Source organism: Symphalangus syndactylus, chromosome 13, assembly GCF_028878055.3.
Source record: "Symphalangus syndactylus isolate Jambi chromosome 13, NHGRI_mSymSyn1-v2.1_pri, whole genome shotgun sequence".
Classification (NCBI taxonomy): Eukaryota; Metazoa; Chordata; class Mammalia; order Primates; family Hylobatidae; genus Symphalangus; species Symphalangus syndactylus.
The window spans coordinates 31,659,689-31,675,577 of record NC_072435.2 but is presented as its reverse complement, the minus strand read 5'-3'; the positions used below and the strand labels follow the sequence as shown (position 1 = coordinate 31,675,577).

The following is a 15,889-nucleotide window of genomic DNA, read 5'->3' as shown; positions in this document are numbered from 1 at the left end:
CATCCAAAACTATGTGTTACCTCAAGGAAAAGGGAGGAAACGTGCTAATTAAAACAGAACACAGTTTCTCCCCATAAGATTTACAAAATGAAAATGATCAATATCATCTATTGTTTGGTGAAGAGGTAGAAAACAGACATCTGAAAAACTGCTGTTAGAAATGTCAGTTGGGGGCAGTGCTAATGGAAGGAAGTGTGGCAGTGTCCATTAGAAGTTCTTAAATTGGCATACTATTAATGACCAAGCAACTCTATTTCTAGGAATGGGTCCTACAAAAATACACACAGACATGCACAAAGAGGCAAATACAAGGACATTACTGTAGCAAGATTCACAATAGCAAAAGAATTGGAGAGCTGACAATAGGGTTAGATTATGAGAATCCCCATAATGGAGTCCTTTTTTTTTTTTTTTTTTGAGATAGAGTCTCACTCTGTCACCCAGGCTGGAGTGCAGTGCCATGATCTTGGCTCACTACAACCTACACCTCCCAGGTTCAAGCGATTCTCCTGCCTCAGCCTCCCGAGTAGCTGGGACTATAGGTGCACACCACCACGCCTGGTTAATTTTTGTATTTTTAGTAGAGACAAGGTTTTGCCATGTTGGCCAGGCTGGTCTCGAACTCCTGACCTCAGGTGATTCACCTGCCTCGGCTTCCCAGAGTGCTGGGATTACAGGTGTGAGCCACCTCGCCTGGCCATAATGGAGTCTTATATGCACCTATCAATAATAATATAGTGATAGGAAAATATGTTACCTAAATTTAGATGAAATGGGCCAGACATGGTGGTTCGCATCTGTAATCCTAACACTTTGGGAGGCCAAGGCAGGAGGATCACTTCAGCCTACGAGTTCAAGACCAGCCTGGGCAGCATAAGGAGACCCCACCTCTACAAAAAGTTTAAAAATAGCTAGGCAGGGTGGCGTGCACCTCGGTTCCCAGATAGGAGGCTGAAGTGGGAGGATTGTTTGAGCCTGAGGGGTTGATGCTGCAGTGAGTCATGATCACACCACTGCTCTCTAGCCTGGGTAATAGAGCAAGACCCCATCTCAAAAAATAAAAGAAAAAATAAGTAGATTTAGACGAAATGGACAAATTCTTAGATGAATAGGGCCTAGCAAAACTGACACAAGAAAAAATAGAAAACCTAAATAGTACTATATCAAAGAAATTCAGTCCTTAATTTAAACCCTCCCCATAAAGAAATCTCCAGGCACAGATGATTTCACACAAAAAAGTGATAAACACTGCATACATATAGTTCAATTTATGTAAATATATAATTTCACACATATATTACGTATATATGTATATTCATACATATATATTTATATAGTTATTTAGATTCATATATACATGCAAACACATAAAGAAACATGGGAGGATGCACAACAGACTGCTGATTATGATGGCCGTGAGAGAGGGGATTTAGGGACTGTTTCCTGTGCTGTTCCCATTTTTGTGAAACCATATTTTTTGTTTGTTTTTTGAGACAGGGTCTTGCTTGTCATCCAGGTTGGCATGCAGTGGCACAATCATGGCTCACTGCAGGCTGGGCCTCCCAGACTCACGTGATTCTCCCACCTCAGCCTCCTGAGCAGCTGATGGTACAGTAATGACCTACCACGCCCGGCTAGTTTTTGTATTTTCTGTAGAGATGTTTTTTGTTTTTTTTTTTTGAGACGGAGTCTCACTCTGTCACCCAGGCTGAAGTGCAGTGGCGCAATCTCGGCTCACTGCAAACTCTGCCTCCCGGGTTCACGCCACTCTCCTGCCTCAGCCTCCCGAGTAGCTGGGACTACAGGCGCCCACCACCACGCCCGGCTATTTTTTTGTATTTTTAGTAGAGACGGGGTTTCACCGTGTTAGCCAGGATGGTCTCGATCTCCTGACCTCGTGATCCTCCTGCCTCGGCCTCCCAAAGTGCTGGGATTACAGGCATGAGCCACCACGCTCAGCCTAGAGATGGGGTTTCACCATGTTGCCCAAGCTGGTCTTGAACTCCTGGGCTCAAGATATCCCCCTACCTCTGCCTCCCAAAGTGCTGGGATTACAGGCATGAGCCATCACATCCCACCTGAAATCGTATTTATGACCAAACATAACCCAATCAAAGGTTAGATTCCTTGATGTAAAATAGCCAATGGTAGGAAAATGATGTTGAGATTCACCCTGGGACGTCCCTGGAAACTGTCATATCCACAGCAAACAGAAGTTGCTCAATAAATGTTAGTCCAAAGGAAAAAGAGCATTTCTCCCATTTAATCATTCAATGAGAGTCCACCACATATATTACACTGTGCATTTATTTACAAAGAGGTTAGAGAAACACAGAATCTGGCCCCCCTTTGCACTGGGGAGTCACCATCGTCATAATAAATACAGTAACTTTAAAAAAGAAAAAAATACTAGATTGGAACAGCTGAGGGTCATCAGGCTTCCCCCATTCCCTCTCACAGGGAGTGGGGGGCATGAGATAGAAACCATCTTCCTTCCCCTCTTCTACCTCTGAATCCTCCATAATTGTCCAAGGATCGAGGTGAAAGAGTCCTTCTTTCCAGGTGTTGCCAACCCCTACGTGACCCTCAAAACCCCCAAATCAGTGCTCCTTCCCTTCCCAGGGCACTCTGCAGGAATCACCTGAGTCAGACACAGAGTCTCTGACCAGGGTGCCAAGGGGATATCTTAAGGGTCCAGGGACATGGAGGGGGCACTTTGTGAATGAGAGGGGGGCATAGCTGGGCAAGGAAAGGAGGAATGAGAGAGCTCATCAGGAATGAGAGTGGTGAAGGGGAACAAACAGACTAGGCTTCTAAACTAAAACGGGGAAATTCAAACCGAATTACCCCTTTTGCATACATGGACACTTACTGTACAGATGAGGAAAGTGACGCCCAGAGAAGGGGAACTGTCTTGCCCAAGGGCTTCCAAGGTAGAAGCTGAACTGGGTCAAACAGGGCTCCTCCCCATTCCTCTCGGTGGTGGTGGGGGAGCCTTTTCAACCAAGACTGCTAGGAGTGGGGAGAGTGAGGGGGGTCTTTGGAAGCAGAGAAAACGATGGTCTTTGGAAGGTAGATGTGGAAGGGTCAGTGGTTGGGAGTGTGGAGGTGCAGAGGCCATGAAGGGGGAGCCCAAGCAAATCCCCAAACTCACACTGTAGTCATGACCTTGAGAGAACCCGAACGGAAACGCAGTATCTTTTTCTTGAGTGCGTGGGAAGCTTTGATCTTCACGAAGACTTTGGCGGGGCCTGCAGGCGCCCCTGCACCTGCTCCGCCCCCGGAGGCCGCAGTGGCCGCCACCAGCTGCTGCGGCCACACGAGGCCACCGCTGCCGTCTGAGTCGCTGGAGGCAGAGCTGAAGGCAGGCGATTCTCCCTCGCTGGCGCTCGATTCGCTCTCCCCATACCCCCCGCCGACGCCTCCCGCAGGCCCCCGGCGTCCCAGGGGCCCCAGGCGCCCGGCCGAGCACTCGGAGTCGCTGCCCGCGCAGCCGTAGAGCAGACGACGCTGGGGAGCTGACGGGGACGGGCCGGGGCCGGGAACACGCGCCGCAGGGGCACGGGGCCGCACGCGGCGCCCATCGGCAGCATCGATCTCCGCAGTGGAGCGCCAGCGACGGCAAGACCCTGAGGCCTGGGCCGCCAACGTGGGCGCTGGGCCGCGGCGTGGCCGTGGCGGCCGAGGCTCTTCCCGCTCCGCCGTTGGGTACTTGGGGGGCCCCGAAGGGACCGCGGAGGCGCGGCCCAGCAGGCTGGTCTCGGACTGGGAGCGCGAGGCCTTGCGGGCCCTGGGCGAGCCACGGCGGCCTGAGGCCTCGGCCATGCGTCCACGGCGGCCAGCGGCCCGGGGACGCTCCCGGGGCGGTGACTGCTCCACGCTGCGGCCGCGGGTCAGTGGCGGCGGTTTGCGGCGGGCGGCGCGGCCAGGGAGGCCTCGGGTGGCCGCCTGCGCGCCCGGGATGTACTGCGCCTTCACCAAGCGGCCCTCGGCCGGGCTGTCAGGGGGCGAGGGGGCGGCGGGCGGCGCAGCGGGCTCGGGTGCAGCCTCCGACTCCCACGACGACGCCCAGGCGCGGCTCAAGGCGGCAGGGCTGGTGGGGTGGCCCCCGACGCGCTCCAACGAGGGCTCCCGCGCGGGCCGCGCGCTGCCGGGGGACGGAGACGCGTCGGGCGGCCGCTGGCGCACGCTGTTCTGGCGCCGCGGGCCGCCGTCCGCGCCCCCGGGGCTGGTCCGGGGCTGGCCCGCCCCCCGGCGGCGGCGCCTGCGCAGGAGCGCCGAGATGTAGCCGTCCAGGGGCCGCCCCGCGCCCCCCGCGTCGGGCGAGTCGGTGGGAGGGCGGCCGCAGGGCCGCGGGCTGCGCATCGCCACAGCGTGCAGGGGGCTGGGCGTCAGAAAGGGCCCGGCGCGGGCCCGCCGCTCCGCCGAGGAGCAGGCCTCCGGGCCGGCGGACCCCCCTGCCGTCGGGTAGGGCGCTGAGAAGGACCGCGGCACCGCTGCCCGCGCGCCCACCACCTCCGGAGCGCTGGGGCTGGCGTCTCCTAGGGAAGGAAGGCCAAAAAAAAAAAAAAAAGAAAAAAGGAAGAGAGTGGAAGGCCTCTCAAAGTCCTTTCCTATTTCCCATCCAGCCTGGAAGAGGGGGGTTGCCTCCCTCCCTTCCATCATCTCATTAAAATCCCTGCTCTCACACCTTCCTTCTTGTAAAATTCATAATAAAATCTTTACAGGGTCCTACAAGACCCTGCATGACTTGTCCTGCCTCTGCCTCTCCAACTCTCACAACATCTTACCCTCTTACCCCCCTTTTTTTTTTTGAGACGGAGTCTCGCTCTGTCGCCCAGGCTGGAGTGCAGTAGCCCTATCTCCGCTCACTGCAAGCTCCGCCTCCCGGGTTCATGCCATTCTCCTCCTGAGTAGCTGGGACTACAGGCGCCCACCACCACGCCCGGCTAATTTTTTTGTATTTTTAGTAGAGATGGGGTTTCACCGTGTTCGCCAGGATGGTCTCGATCTCCTGACCTCGTGATCCTCCCGCCTCGGCCTCCCAAAGTGCTGGGATTACAGGTGTGAGCCACCACACCTGGACTTTTTTTTTTTTTTTTAGACAGGTTCTTGCTTGCTCTGTCACCCAGGCGGGAGTGCAGTGGCGCAATCATAGCTCACTGCAGTCTCCAGCTCCTGGGCTCAAGGGATCCTCCCGCCTTATCTTCCTGAGCAGCTGGGACTACAGGAACACATCACCATGCCCTGCTGATTTTTTCATTTTTTGTAGGGATGGGGTCTCACTGTGTTGCCCAGTCTGGTCTCCAACTCCCAGGCTCAAATAATCCTCCCGCCTCAGCCTCCTAAAGTGCTGGGATTACAGGCACGAGCCACTGGGCTGATCCTTCTCCTCTATTTATAGGACTCCAGCCACACTGGCCTCCTGAAAGCAGGCGCCAGTCACATTCTGGCCTCAGAGCCTTTGTGCTTCCCATTCCAGATTCCAGATTCCCGGAATACTCTTCCTCCTGGATATCTGCTAGGTCCACTACCCCACTTAGTTCAGGGCACAACTCAAATGTTACAGTCTCAGTGAGGCCCTCCCCGGCCATATTTTCTAAAATTGCACTTCCCTCCCCAAACTCAAAGGGACACTTCTGAGTCCCTTTCCCTGGCTTATTTCTTGTCATAGCACGTGGCATTATTTTGTACCCTAGATATTTTACTTATTTATCCTGGTTTGTTTGTCTATTTATTTTAGATGAAGTCTCGCTCTGTCACCCAGGCTGGAGTGCAGTGGCATGATTGCAGCTCACTGCAATCTCTGCCACCCGGGTTCAAGCGATTCTCCTGCCTCAGCCTCCCAAGTAGCTGGGATTATAGGCACACGCCACCATGCCCAGCTAATTTTTGTATTTTTTTGTAGAGACAGGTTTTTCACCATGTTGGTCAGGCTGGTCTGGAACTCCTGACCTCGTAATCTGCCCGCCTCGGCCTCCCAAAGTGCTGGGATTACAGGCATGAGCCACCGCACCTGGCCATTTATCCTGTATTTTATCTATTTCTCCAACTAGGCTGGCAGTTTCCTGAGGGCAGGGATTTGCCTGTTTTGTTCATTACTGTTCATTTTGTTCATTGCTCCTGGGATACTGCTAGATAGCACATAATGGGGGCTCAAAAACTTACTTGTATGAATGAATGACAGCAGTTCCTGTTTAGTAGTGACTGCCATGCACCAAGTCCAATGTCTTAGAGCAGAGGCTCACTGAATATTCAAAAATATCCCTCGGGCGGGCACTGTGTGTGTGTGTGTGTGTGTGTGTGTGTGTGTGTGTGTGTGTTTGGTTGGTTTTTTACTTTTATTTTTTTGAGGCAGAGTCTTGCTCTGTCACCCAGGCTGGAGTGCAGTGACACCATCTCAGCTCACTGCAACCTCTGCCTCCCAGGTTCAAGCAATTCTCCTGCCTCAGCCTCCCAAGTAGCTGGGATACAGGCATACGCCATAATGCCTGGCTATTGAGGCACTGTTATTATTCCATTTTATTTATATTTATTTATTTATTTTTATTTTTTGAGACAGAGTCTCGCTCTGTCACCCTGGCTAGAGTGTGGTGGCTCCATCTTGGCTCACTGCAACCTTCACCTCCCGGGTTCAAGCAATTCTCCTGTTTCAGTCTTCAGAGTAGCTAAGACTAGAGGCACACGCCACCACGCCCAGCTAAGTTTTGTATTTTTAGTACAGACAGGGTTTCACCATATTGGTCAGGTTGGTCTCGAACTCCTGATCTCAGGTGATCCACCTGCTTTGGCCTCCCAAAGTGTTGGGATTACAGGCATGAGCCACTGTGCCCAGCCTATTTATTTATTTTGAGACAGAGTCTTGCTCTGTCACCCAGACTGGAGTGAAAGTGGCACAATCTTGGCTCACTGCAACCTCCACCTCCCACGTTCAAGTGATCCTCCCACCTCAGCCTCCTGAGTAGCTGGAATTACAGGTGTTCGCTACCACGCCCAACTAATTTTTGTATAGACGGGGTTTTACTATGTTGACCAGGCTGGTCTTGATCTCCTGGCCTCGTGATCTGCCGGCCTCCCAAAGTGCTGGGATTACAGGCATGAGCCACCGCATCCAGCCATATTTCATTTCAACAGATGGAAAAACAGAGGCCCAGAAATAACAGACCTGCTCATAATCATGTGAAAAGGAAATGTCACAGCCGGAACTGGAATCCAGGCCCGATTCAGAAGTCTGTGCCCACAACCATCCTCTTACTGTCCTTTCCCTGGCCTCAGGGCCCCACCCTCACCCATCTTACCTAGGGACTTGGGCCTCTCGCTGGCATAGATGCCCCGGGGCTCAGAGGGACCCAGGCGACCATAGGAGCTGGATCCAGAGAAGCCACTGTCCCCACAGAAGGTTGAGGGTGGTGAATCTGGACCTCCTGTAGAGCTGGGATCTTCATAGAAGCCTGAATTTCCGGGAGAAGCAGAGAGACTTCAGGGGGTTTGGGTGGGAAACCAGAGCTGGGGAAAGGAGGAGATGGCATGGGAGAGACATGGGGGGCCTGAGAAATAGGGATATGGGGAACATGGAGGCGTCCCAGGCAGACCCTACCCCTCCATCCATGCTCACCTGAGCTACGCCCGCTCTCCTGTTCCAGGCCCCCAGACTCCAGGCTCAGGTCTCCCAGCTGCTGGCCCAGGTCCCAGACGAGACCAGGCAGGGCCTCCTGAAGGCATAGGGAGAGAAGGATGGTCAGAAGGCCCCCAGTCCTCTGCTGACTGGTCCCCTATTCCACGAGCCCATGGGCAGAGTTTCACTTTGACAATGAGGCTCTCGCTTCAAAGGATAAAAGCAGTACCTGAGTCCCAGGAGCCCCTCAAGATCTGTGTCCCTTCATCCCCATTGGAAAGTCCTTCTGACGTTCTAACTCCAGTCCTTCATGCTGCAGCCCCATCTCATTCCCTCTCAGGTGTGATGAGGCCTCAGAAAACCCCCATCTCTTGCCCCCTCTTTATCTGTTGCTCTCCCCAATCTGTACTCAGAGCCCCTCAACCCTGATTAGAATGTCCCTCCTTGAGTCTAACTTCAGGGATTGCTGTAAGGACAGTTTACTGCTAAAAGGTGGTGTCTAGGACCCCCAGATCCCTTAGTCATAGGTCTACCTTCTTCTCCAAGTTTTTCTATTTATTTATTTATTTATTTATTTATTTATTTATTTATTTATTTTGAGACAGAGTCTCACTCTGTCGCCTAGGCTAGAGGGCAGTGGCGTGATCCCAGCTCACCGCAGCCTCTACCTCCCGGGATCAGGCAATCCACCCACCTCAGCCTCCTGAGTAGCTGGGATTACAGGCGCCCGCCACCATGCCCAGAGGCAGGGTTTCACCATGTTGCCCAGGCTGGTCTTGAACTCCTGACCTCAGGTGATCCACCCGTCTCAGCCTCTCAAAGTGCTGGGATTACAGGCGTGAGCCACTGCGCCCGGCCTCTCCCCGTCTTTGACCTTCTCTCTCAGATACGCCCATTGCCCCTTATCACCAACAGAAGGTCCTTTTGTGAGTCTTCCATAAGTCCTTCCTGCTGCAGATCACCTCTTCCCCCACATGGGTAAAATAGGCTGACCACGACTCATATACCTCTTTGCTCTCCCTTCAGAAAGAACCTCCCAAGCCTCCTAGACAGTCCTGTGAGTCTAGCCTTACTGGTACTGCAGCAGCCATGCCAGCACGTTCCTTTGCCCTGGAGACCACATCCTCCTTCTGCCTTTGGTCCATTCCCACCAGGAAGCTCCAGTGGGTCTACCGTTCCTCATCGCCATAAGAAATTTCCGGGAGTCAGGCCGGGCGCAGTGGCTCACGCCTGTAATCCCAGCACTTTGGGAGGCCGAGGCGGGCGGATCACATGAGGTCGGGAGTTGGAACCAGCCTGGCCAATATGGTGAAACCTCGTCTCCATTAAAAATACAAAAACTAGCGGGGTGTGGTGGCTTGCGCCTATAGTCCCAGCTACTAGAGAGGCTGAGGCGGGAGGATTGCTTGAGCCCAGGAGGCAGAGGTTGCACGTGAGCCGAGATCACACCATTGCACTCCAGCCTGGGCAACACGGCGAGACTGTCAAAAAAAAAAAGGAAAAAAGAAAAAGAAATTTCCGTGAGTCTACCCTGGATCCTTCTTGCTGCAGAAAAGAGCACTTCTCGTCAGATGTGAATTAATGAAGGTGAAAACACTTTTAGGGGAGTGACCGTGACAAGAATTGGGGTAAGGGCTGAAGCAACACGGATGGGGTCTCCAATTCATTAGGACTTAACCTCATTTTAGAAAAGAGAGGGTCAGAGCCAGAAAAAGTCTCACATGGGTCTGAGTGAGGCCGGGTAGCAGCAGGCAGCCTTGGGCTGACGGTTGACCCTCAGACAAAAGCGGCTTGTCTGGACGGCAGGAGGGAGGGAAGTGGGGAGGAGGGTTTAGGAGGGCAGGCACCCAGCCCTGCCTATTTAGGGCAGAAAGACTGGCCGGCTCCCCGGCAGCCACAACCCCCGCCCTGTCCCAGTCTCTCCAGGGCCCAGCCTCTCCCCTCCCCCTAGAACAGAAGCCCCCATCCAGGCCTGTTTATTCGAGGAAGGTCAACAAATCCTTCCACTCTGGGTTCCTGCCCTGGGTATATTGAGATGCTCACAGTGAAGTCATCTTTGAGCGGAACTCGAAAAAGCAGCTGAATTGTGCAGCATCAGGAAGTAGCTAAAAAAATCTCTCGGACCTACCATGTACCCCATGTCATGTCCCCCACAAATCACTGGCATGCTCACTCCCCTCTAGCCACGCCTAGCCTTGCCACCGTCCCTCGAACATACCATGTATGCTTCTACCTCGGGAGAATGTTCCCCCCACATACCTTCCTTGCTTCATTCAGATATTTGGTGACCTGATCTCTTCTCTGACACCTTTCCAAAATAGCTCCCCTGTCATTGTGCACCCCGTTGCCCTGCTTTTCAGGTTTTTTCTACATATAAGTAATGACCTCTTGATTTAAAATTATACATCAGGCCGGGCTCGGTGGCTCACGCCTGTAATCCCAGCACCTTGGGAGGCCAAAGCAGGGAGGATCACTTGAGGTCAGGAGTTCAAGATCAGCCTGGCCAACATGGTGAAATCCTGTCTCTACTGAAAATACAAACAATAGCCAGGTGTGGTGGTGCGTGCCTGTAATCCCAGCTACCCAAGAGGCTGAAGCAGGAGAATTGCTTGAACCAGGGAGGCGGAGGTTGCAGTGAGCCGAGATCACGCCACTGCACTCCAGCCTGGGCGACAGTAAGACTTCGTCTCCAAAAACAACTAAAATAAAATAAAATTATACATCAAGGTGTCATTTGTTTGTTGAATCTCTCACTAGAACGTCAGCCTTAGGAACGCAGAGATTTCTGTCTGTTTAGCTCACAGGTACACCCCCACCCAGTGCCTAGAACAGTGCCTGGCACAAAGTGGGTGCTCAGGAAATATTTAATGGGCTGGGTGTGGTGGCTTATGCCTATCATCCCAGCACTCTGGAAGTGCCAAGGCGGGAGGATCGCTTGAGGCTGAGAGTTCAAGACCAGCCTAGGCGACATAGTGAGACCCAGTCTCTCTCTCTCTCTCTTTCTCAATCTCTCTCTCTCTATGTATATATATATATATATATATATATATGAAATTTATTTATTTATTTTTGAGATGGAATCTAGCTCTGCCACTCAGGCTAGAGTGCAGTGGTGCAGCCTCCACCTCCCAGGTTCAAGTGATCTTTTTTGCCTCAGCCTCCCAAGCAGCTAGGATTACAAGCATGTCCCACCACACTTGGCTAATTTTTGTGTTTTTAGTAGAGACGGGGTTTCATCATGTTGGCCAGGTTGGTCTCGAACTCCTGACCACAAGTCATCCACCCATCTCAGCCTTCCAAAGTGCTGGGATTACATGCGTGAGCCACTGTGCCTGGTCTTTTTTATTTTATTTTTGAGACAAGGTCTCACTGTCTCACCAGGCTGGACTGCAGTGGCACAATCACGGCTCACTGCAGCCTTCACCTCCTGGGCTCCGGTGATTCTACCACCTCAGCCTCCCAAGTAGCTGGGACTACAGGCGCATGCCACCACGCCCCGCTAATTTTTGTATTTTTTTGTAGAGACAGGGTCTCCCTGTGGTGCATAGGCTTGTCTCGAACTCCTGGGCTCGAGCAGTCCTCCCACCTCAGTCTCTTAAAGTGCTGGGATTGCAGGCATGAGCCACTGCACCCAGCTGTCTATTTTTTAAAAAGAAATATTAGATGAAGGAATGAATGTATACAATGGAATACTATACAGCTGTTAAAATGGAATGAGTCGAATTTCTATATAGAATCATTACCAAGATATAGCATTGAGCAGAAAGAGAAAAGTGCAGAATATATATAGTATGAGTGACTCAGAATTACCTGGAGGGCTTGTGAAAGCCCAAATGACTGAGTCCCAATTCCAGAGCTTTTGATTCCAGCCTGCAGTCAGGCCCAAGTAGTTGTATGGCTAACAAGTTCCATGTGATGTGGTGCTGCTGGCTAGGAGGCCACACTTTGACTGGCATAGTCTCTGGGATCTCACCCAAGAAACTAGAATTTGTAAAAAGCAAAGCTTTGACAAAAGCTCTATGTTTTTTTGGTATGTAAACAGTTTCTGTTAGGAGATATGTTGGAAGAGGTCTGGGAGGTGACACTAAGGTGACAATGATGGTGACCTCAGGGGATAGGTTGGATTTAGGGGCTCCAGGGAGGAATGAGGGGACTGGATGGTGGAAGGAAGTGTTTAAGGAGGCATGACTTGGCATCACATTAAGCTCTGGTGCTCCCCAGCTGTGTGACCTTGGGTGGGTGACTACCTCTCTGGGCTTCAGTTTCCTTATCTATAACTGGGCATCATAGGACCATCTCCTGGAGGTTATTGTGAGGATTAAATGAGTTTCTTTTGACACATAATAAATCTCAGTTTGTATGATTACAGGAAAGCTATGAATTTCTTACAAGGGAAATAGAAAATGTTTCCATTGTTTAATTAAAAATAAATGTAGGTGTCGGGTGCAGTGGCTCACGCCTGTAATCCCAACAACTTTGGGAGGCCGAGGCGGGAGGGTCACTTGAGGCTAGGAATTCAAGACCAGCCTGGCCAACATGGTGAAAGCCCATCTCCACTAAAAATACAAAAATTAGCCAGGGGTGATGATGCATGCCTGTAATTCCAGCTACTCGGGAGGCTGAGGCAGGAGAATCGCTTGAATCCAGGAGGTGGAGGTTGCAGTGAGCAGAGATTGTGCCATTGCACTCTGGCCTGGGTGACAGAGCAAGATTCTGTCTCAATGAATAAATAAATAAAGGCCAGTTACAGTAGCTCACACCTGCAATCCCAGTGCTTTGAGAGGCTGAGGCAGAAGGACTGCTTGAGCCCAGGAGTTGGAGACCAGCCTGAACAACATAGCAAGACCTCATATCTTTAAAAAAAAAAAAAAAAAAAATTAGCCAAGTGTGGTGGCGTGCACCTGTAGTCCTAGCTTCTTGGGAGGCTGAGGCAGGAGGATTGCTTGAGGCCATGTTAGAGGCTGCAGTGAGCTATGATTGCACCACTGCACTTCAGCCTGAGAGACTTTGTCTCTAAAAATAAATGAATAAATAAATGTATCATTTAAAAATACATAAATAAACGTGAAAGGATGGACTTTTTGGTAAGTTCTGCCAAGTCTAATTCCGGTTCTTCCATTATAAGGAAGAGCAGAAATTAAGGAGACAGACAGGAGATGCCTCCTCCTCTCCAGCGCCTAGACACCCCCCAAAAATATTCCAAGTCTATACCCCTCTGTTTGCAAGTCTGGTCTCATTCCTTCCAGTTGCAAAAGGATGAATCTTTAAAAGATTAGAAAGTCCTTGGCCAGGCCGGGCGTGGTGGCTCAAGCCTGTAATCCCAGCACTTTGGGAGGCCGAGGCGGGCGGATCACGAGGTCAGGAGATTGAGACCATCCTGGCTAACACGGTGAAACCCCGTCTCCACTAAAAATACAAAAAATTAGCCAGGCGTGTTGGTGGGCACCTGTAGTCCCAGCTACTCGGGAGGCTGAGGCATGAACCCGGGAGGCAGAGCTTGCAGTGAGCCTAGATCGCGCCACTGCACTCCAGCCTGGGGAACAGCGAGACTCCGTCTCAAAAAAAAAAAAAAAGAAAGTCCTTGGCCTGAGTCTGGCTCCCTGCCTCCTCACGGTGCCCCTCATCCTTTCTCTGCAGGCTTAATGATTGTGATTAGGACCCCTGGAGACCCCTTTGCCCAAACTTCCCTTACCTTGGTTTCTTCCCTCACATACCTCTCATTGGTATCCAATGCCCATTTCTATTAGGAAGTCCTTCTGCAAGTCTAACTTAAGTTCTTCTTGCTGAAAGGAACCTTTTTCCTTCTTGAGAGCAAGCAGGACCCAGGGAGCCCCTGCCCTCACCCAGGATTCCTGTCTCTCTTCTCCGCAACACCCCTGATCTTTACCTGGTATCCCCATCATTCCTATTAGAAAGTAATCAAGTCTGGCTTCAGTCTTTCTTGCCTTGAAGGAAGTGTATTCCTGGCAGGGGCTGGGGGTCGGGGGATAAGTCATAAGACAAGGGTCGGGGGATCAGAGGAAGCCCTCACCCGCTCTTCAGAGGGACCCAGGAACCCCCAGCACTAGAGAAGTTTATATTTAGTGCTTCTCTGCTCCTCCTCCTCCCCCCGCCTGCCACCGCCTCCTCCCTGATGCTGGGACAAGCTTTGCCTAGAGACTGGGGGGTGGGGGGGACAGGCCTCTCCACTATCAGCTCACGCCGGGAGGACAGAGGGCTGGGGGGGCGGGGAGGGGACAGAGGGACCGAGGAGAGGGAGACTGAAGGGCAGAGATGGGGAAGGTGAAGGGTGAAAAGGGGAGAGACCGAGGGCAGAGCGGGAGAGGACACAGCTACCCACAGCTACCCCATCCTCATGCCTCGCCTTCTCCTTGTCAGGATGCAAGGCGCCTTCCCAGCCGAGCCGGCTTGGGGTGGGGGGAGCTAGCGAAGGCCCCCACAATCCGTCTCTAACTTTGGGAGGGGGCGGGGCCTCCCACAGCTGTTTCTGTTTCCAGAAAAGAATGTGCAGGGGGGTCCCACTCCTGAGACGGGGAGGGGCCGGGCGTGCAGCCCCGGGAGTCTGGCTTCAGTCTTCCTCCCCAGTCCCCATCTGGGGAGGGGGCGGTCGAGGTCAGCGGCGGGGAGAGCCCCCTCCACTGCCACCTCGGCTCAGGTTTCCCGAAACGGGAAGCTCTGGCCACACACAGGCTTGGGGATGGGGATCTGCCGTGGAGCCAGGGTGTGCGGGCTGGGGGGAGGGGAAGAGAGACTGAGCCTGGGACGTCGGGCAAGAAGAAAAGAGCGAGGTGCAGACAGGCAGGAAGGGAAGGCCAAGGAGCAGATGCAGAGGGACACAGAGATCACAGAGACAGAGAGACAGGATGAAGAAAGAGAAGCAGACACAGAAAGTCACAGGGATGTGGCAGGACGGAGAGACCTCTCCCAGGACGAGGTCGGGAGACTCAAGGAATGACATAGAAAGGGGAGAGGCATGGGGCCTCCTCAAGTCATTCCGGAGACCTCTGCCCATCTTCCACCATGAGAACACCCAGAGTCCAGAAGTCTCCCCCAGGCGTTGCCTCCACCTGCCTCCCCTTGGGTCAAGGAGAGCTGGGGCCAGGTAGGAAGCAGGGGAAGTGTCACCAAAGGGTCAAGATCCCAGTGGGGGGTCCTCAGGGACTGTGAGCTTCCTCTCAGCAGTGGTCCCTCCCTCTGGAGGCCCTGAGATTCCCCTCCTCCCACCCCGCCCCCTCCAGAGATCTCCAAGCACACCAGGACTTAGGGAAGATGGAGCCCTGGTGGCGGGGCCCAGAGAAGGGCATGTTTGGAGCCTGGCTGTGTGACCTTGGGTGAGTCGCTTGCTCTCTCTGAGCCTCAATTTCTCTCTCTCTGTTAAATGGGGACTATCACCCCCTGTTTCCCAAGCCGCAAGAAGACAACGCCTGAAAAGTACCCGGTCTCGGGTTTGACACATACTTGGCGCCCAGAAGGGTTTTCTTTGGGGAAGGGGTGTAAGGGATAGGGCCTGTGTTTCTCACGAGGCCCCAGTGGGGGCGATGCACTTCCCCCTCCCCCGATTTGGGGGCGGGGAGGCCAGGTCCGGCCCGCAGCCGGAACTCCGGGGTCTCCAGCCCCACCCCCTGTCCTTTCTCACTCCCTGCCTGCCCGGGTCCCCAACCCCCGCCCGGGTGTCTAAGCATCCAACCGAGACAGACAGACACAGACGGGGGTGGAGGGACAGACGGACAGGCAGCCCCTTACCAGCTGCTCCTCCAGGGCTGCTGCGGCCCGACGCGCCGCTGCCGCATCTTCATCCTCATCGGCGTCCTCCTCGTCCTCGGCCTCGGCGCCCCCCATTCCGGGCTGGGCCAGCCGCAGCGCCTGCTGCACGCGGTACTCCTGCCTCTCCCGGAGCCAATGTAACTCGCAGAGCCCGGCCAGGCTACCCTCCAGCCAGCCCCGCAGCCGGCCCCGCTCAGGGCTCACCGGGAACGAGAAGGCCCGGATCATGGCTGCGGCCCCCCGCCCCAGCCCGGCCGGGCCCCGCGGCCACCCCTCTCCCGGTCCCACCTCCCCGCCCCAGCAGCCTGCCCGCCCGCCCGCTGGCCGGGCTGTCACCGTCTCATCTGCATAGGCGCCCGCCCATTGGGCCGCCCACCCGCGCCTTATCTGCATGGCCACGCCCCCATCGACCGAGCAACAGCCGCCTATTGGCGAATAACCTTCCTGACGAAGACTCTCGGCCGTGCAACCGCACCTCCCAACACGACGCATGCTCGCAACAGCCTACTC

The 15,889-nt window shown here is 53.6% G+C and overlaps 1 protein-coding gene across 1 annotated transcript; it reads right to left on the bottom strand.

Moving 5' to 3' along the window:
- Positions 1-2,289: 2,289 nt before the first annotated feature.
- Positions 2,290-15,725, bottom strand: DACT3 (dishevelled binding antagonist of beta catenin 3). The gene is made up of 4 exons (XM_055236307.1): positions 15,359-15,725; positions 7,616-7,712; positions 7,299-7,451; positions 2,290-4,541 (listed from the first exon to the last, which is right to left on the bottom strand). The coding sequence occupies exons 1-4, from the start codon at positions 15,605-15,607 to the stop codon at positions 3,151-3,153; spliced, it is 1,890 nt and encodes a 629-aa protein (XP_055092282.1). The 5' UTR covers positions 15,608-15,725; the 3' UTR covers positions 2,290-3,150.
- Between the last annotated feature and the right edge of the window lie 164 nt (positions 15,726-15,889).

Excerpts from the sequence above, each read along its gene's own strand:
- DACT3 (XM_055236307.1), bottom strand. The coding sequence starts at position 15,607 with ATGATCCGGGCCTTCTCGTTCCCGGTGAGCCCTGAGCGGGGCCGGCTG. Across the intron at positions 7,713-15,358 it reads CAGCCCTGGAGGAGCAGCTG|GAGGCCCTGCCTGGTCTCGT; the intron begins GTAAGGGGCTGC and ends CTATGCCTTCAG. Across the intron at positions 7,452-7,615 it reads GGAGAGCGGGCGTAGCTCAG|GCTTCTATGAAGATCCCAGC; the intron begins GTGAGCATGGAT and ends CCGGAAATTCAG.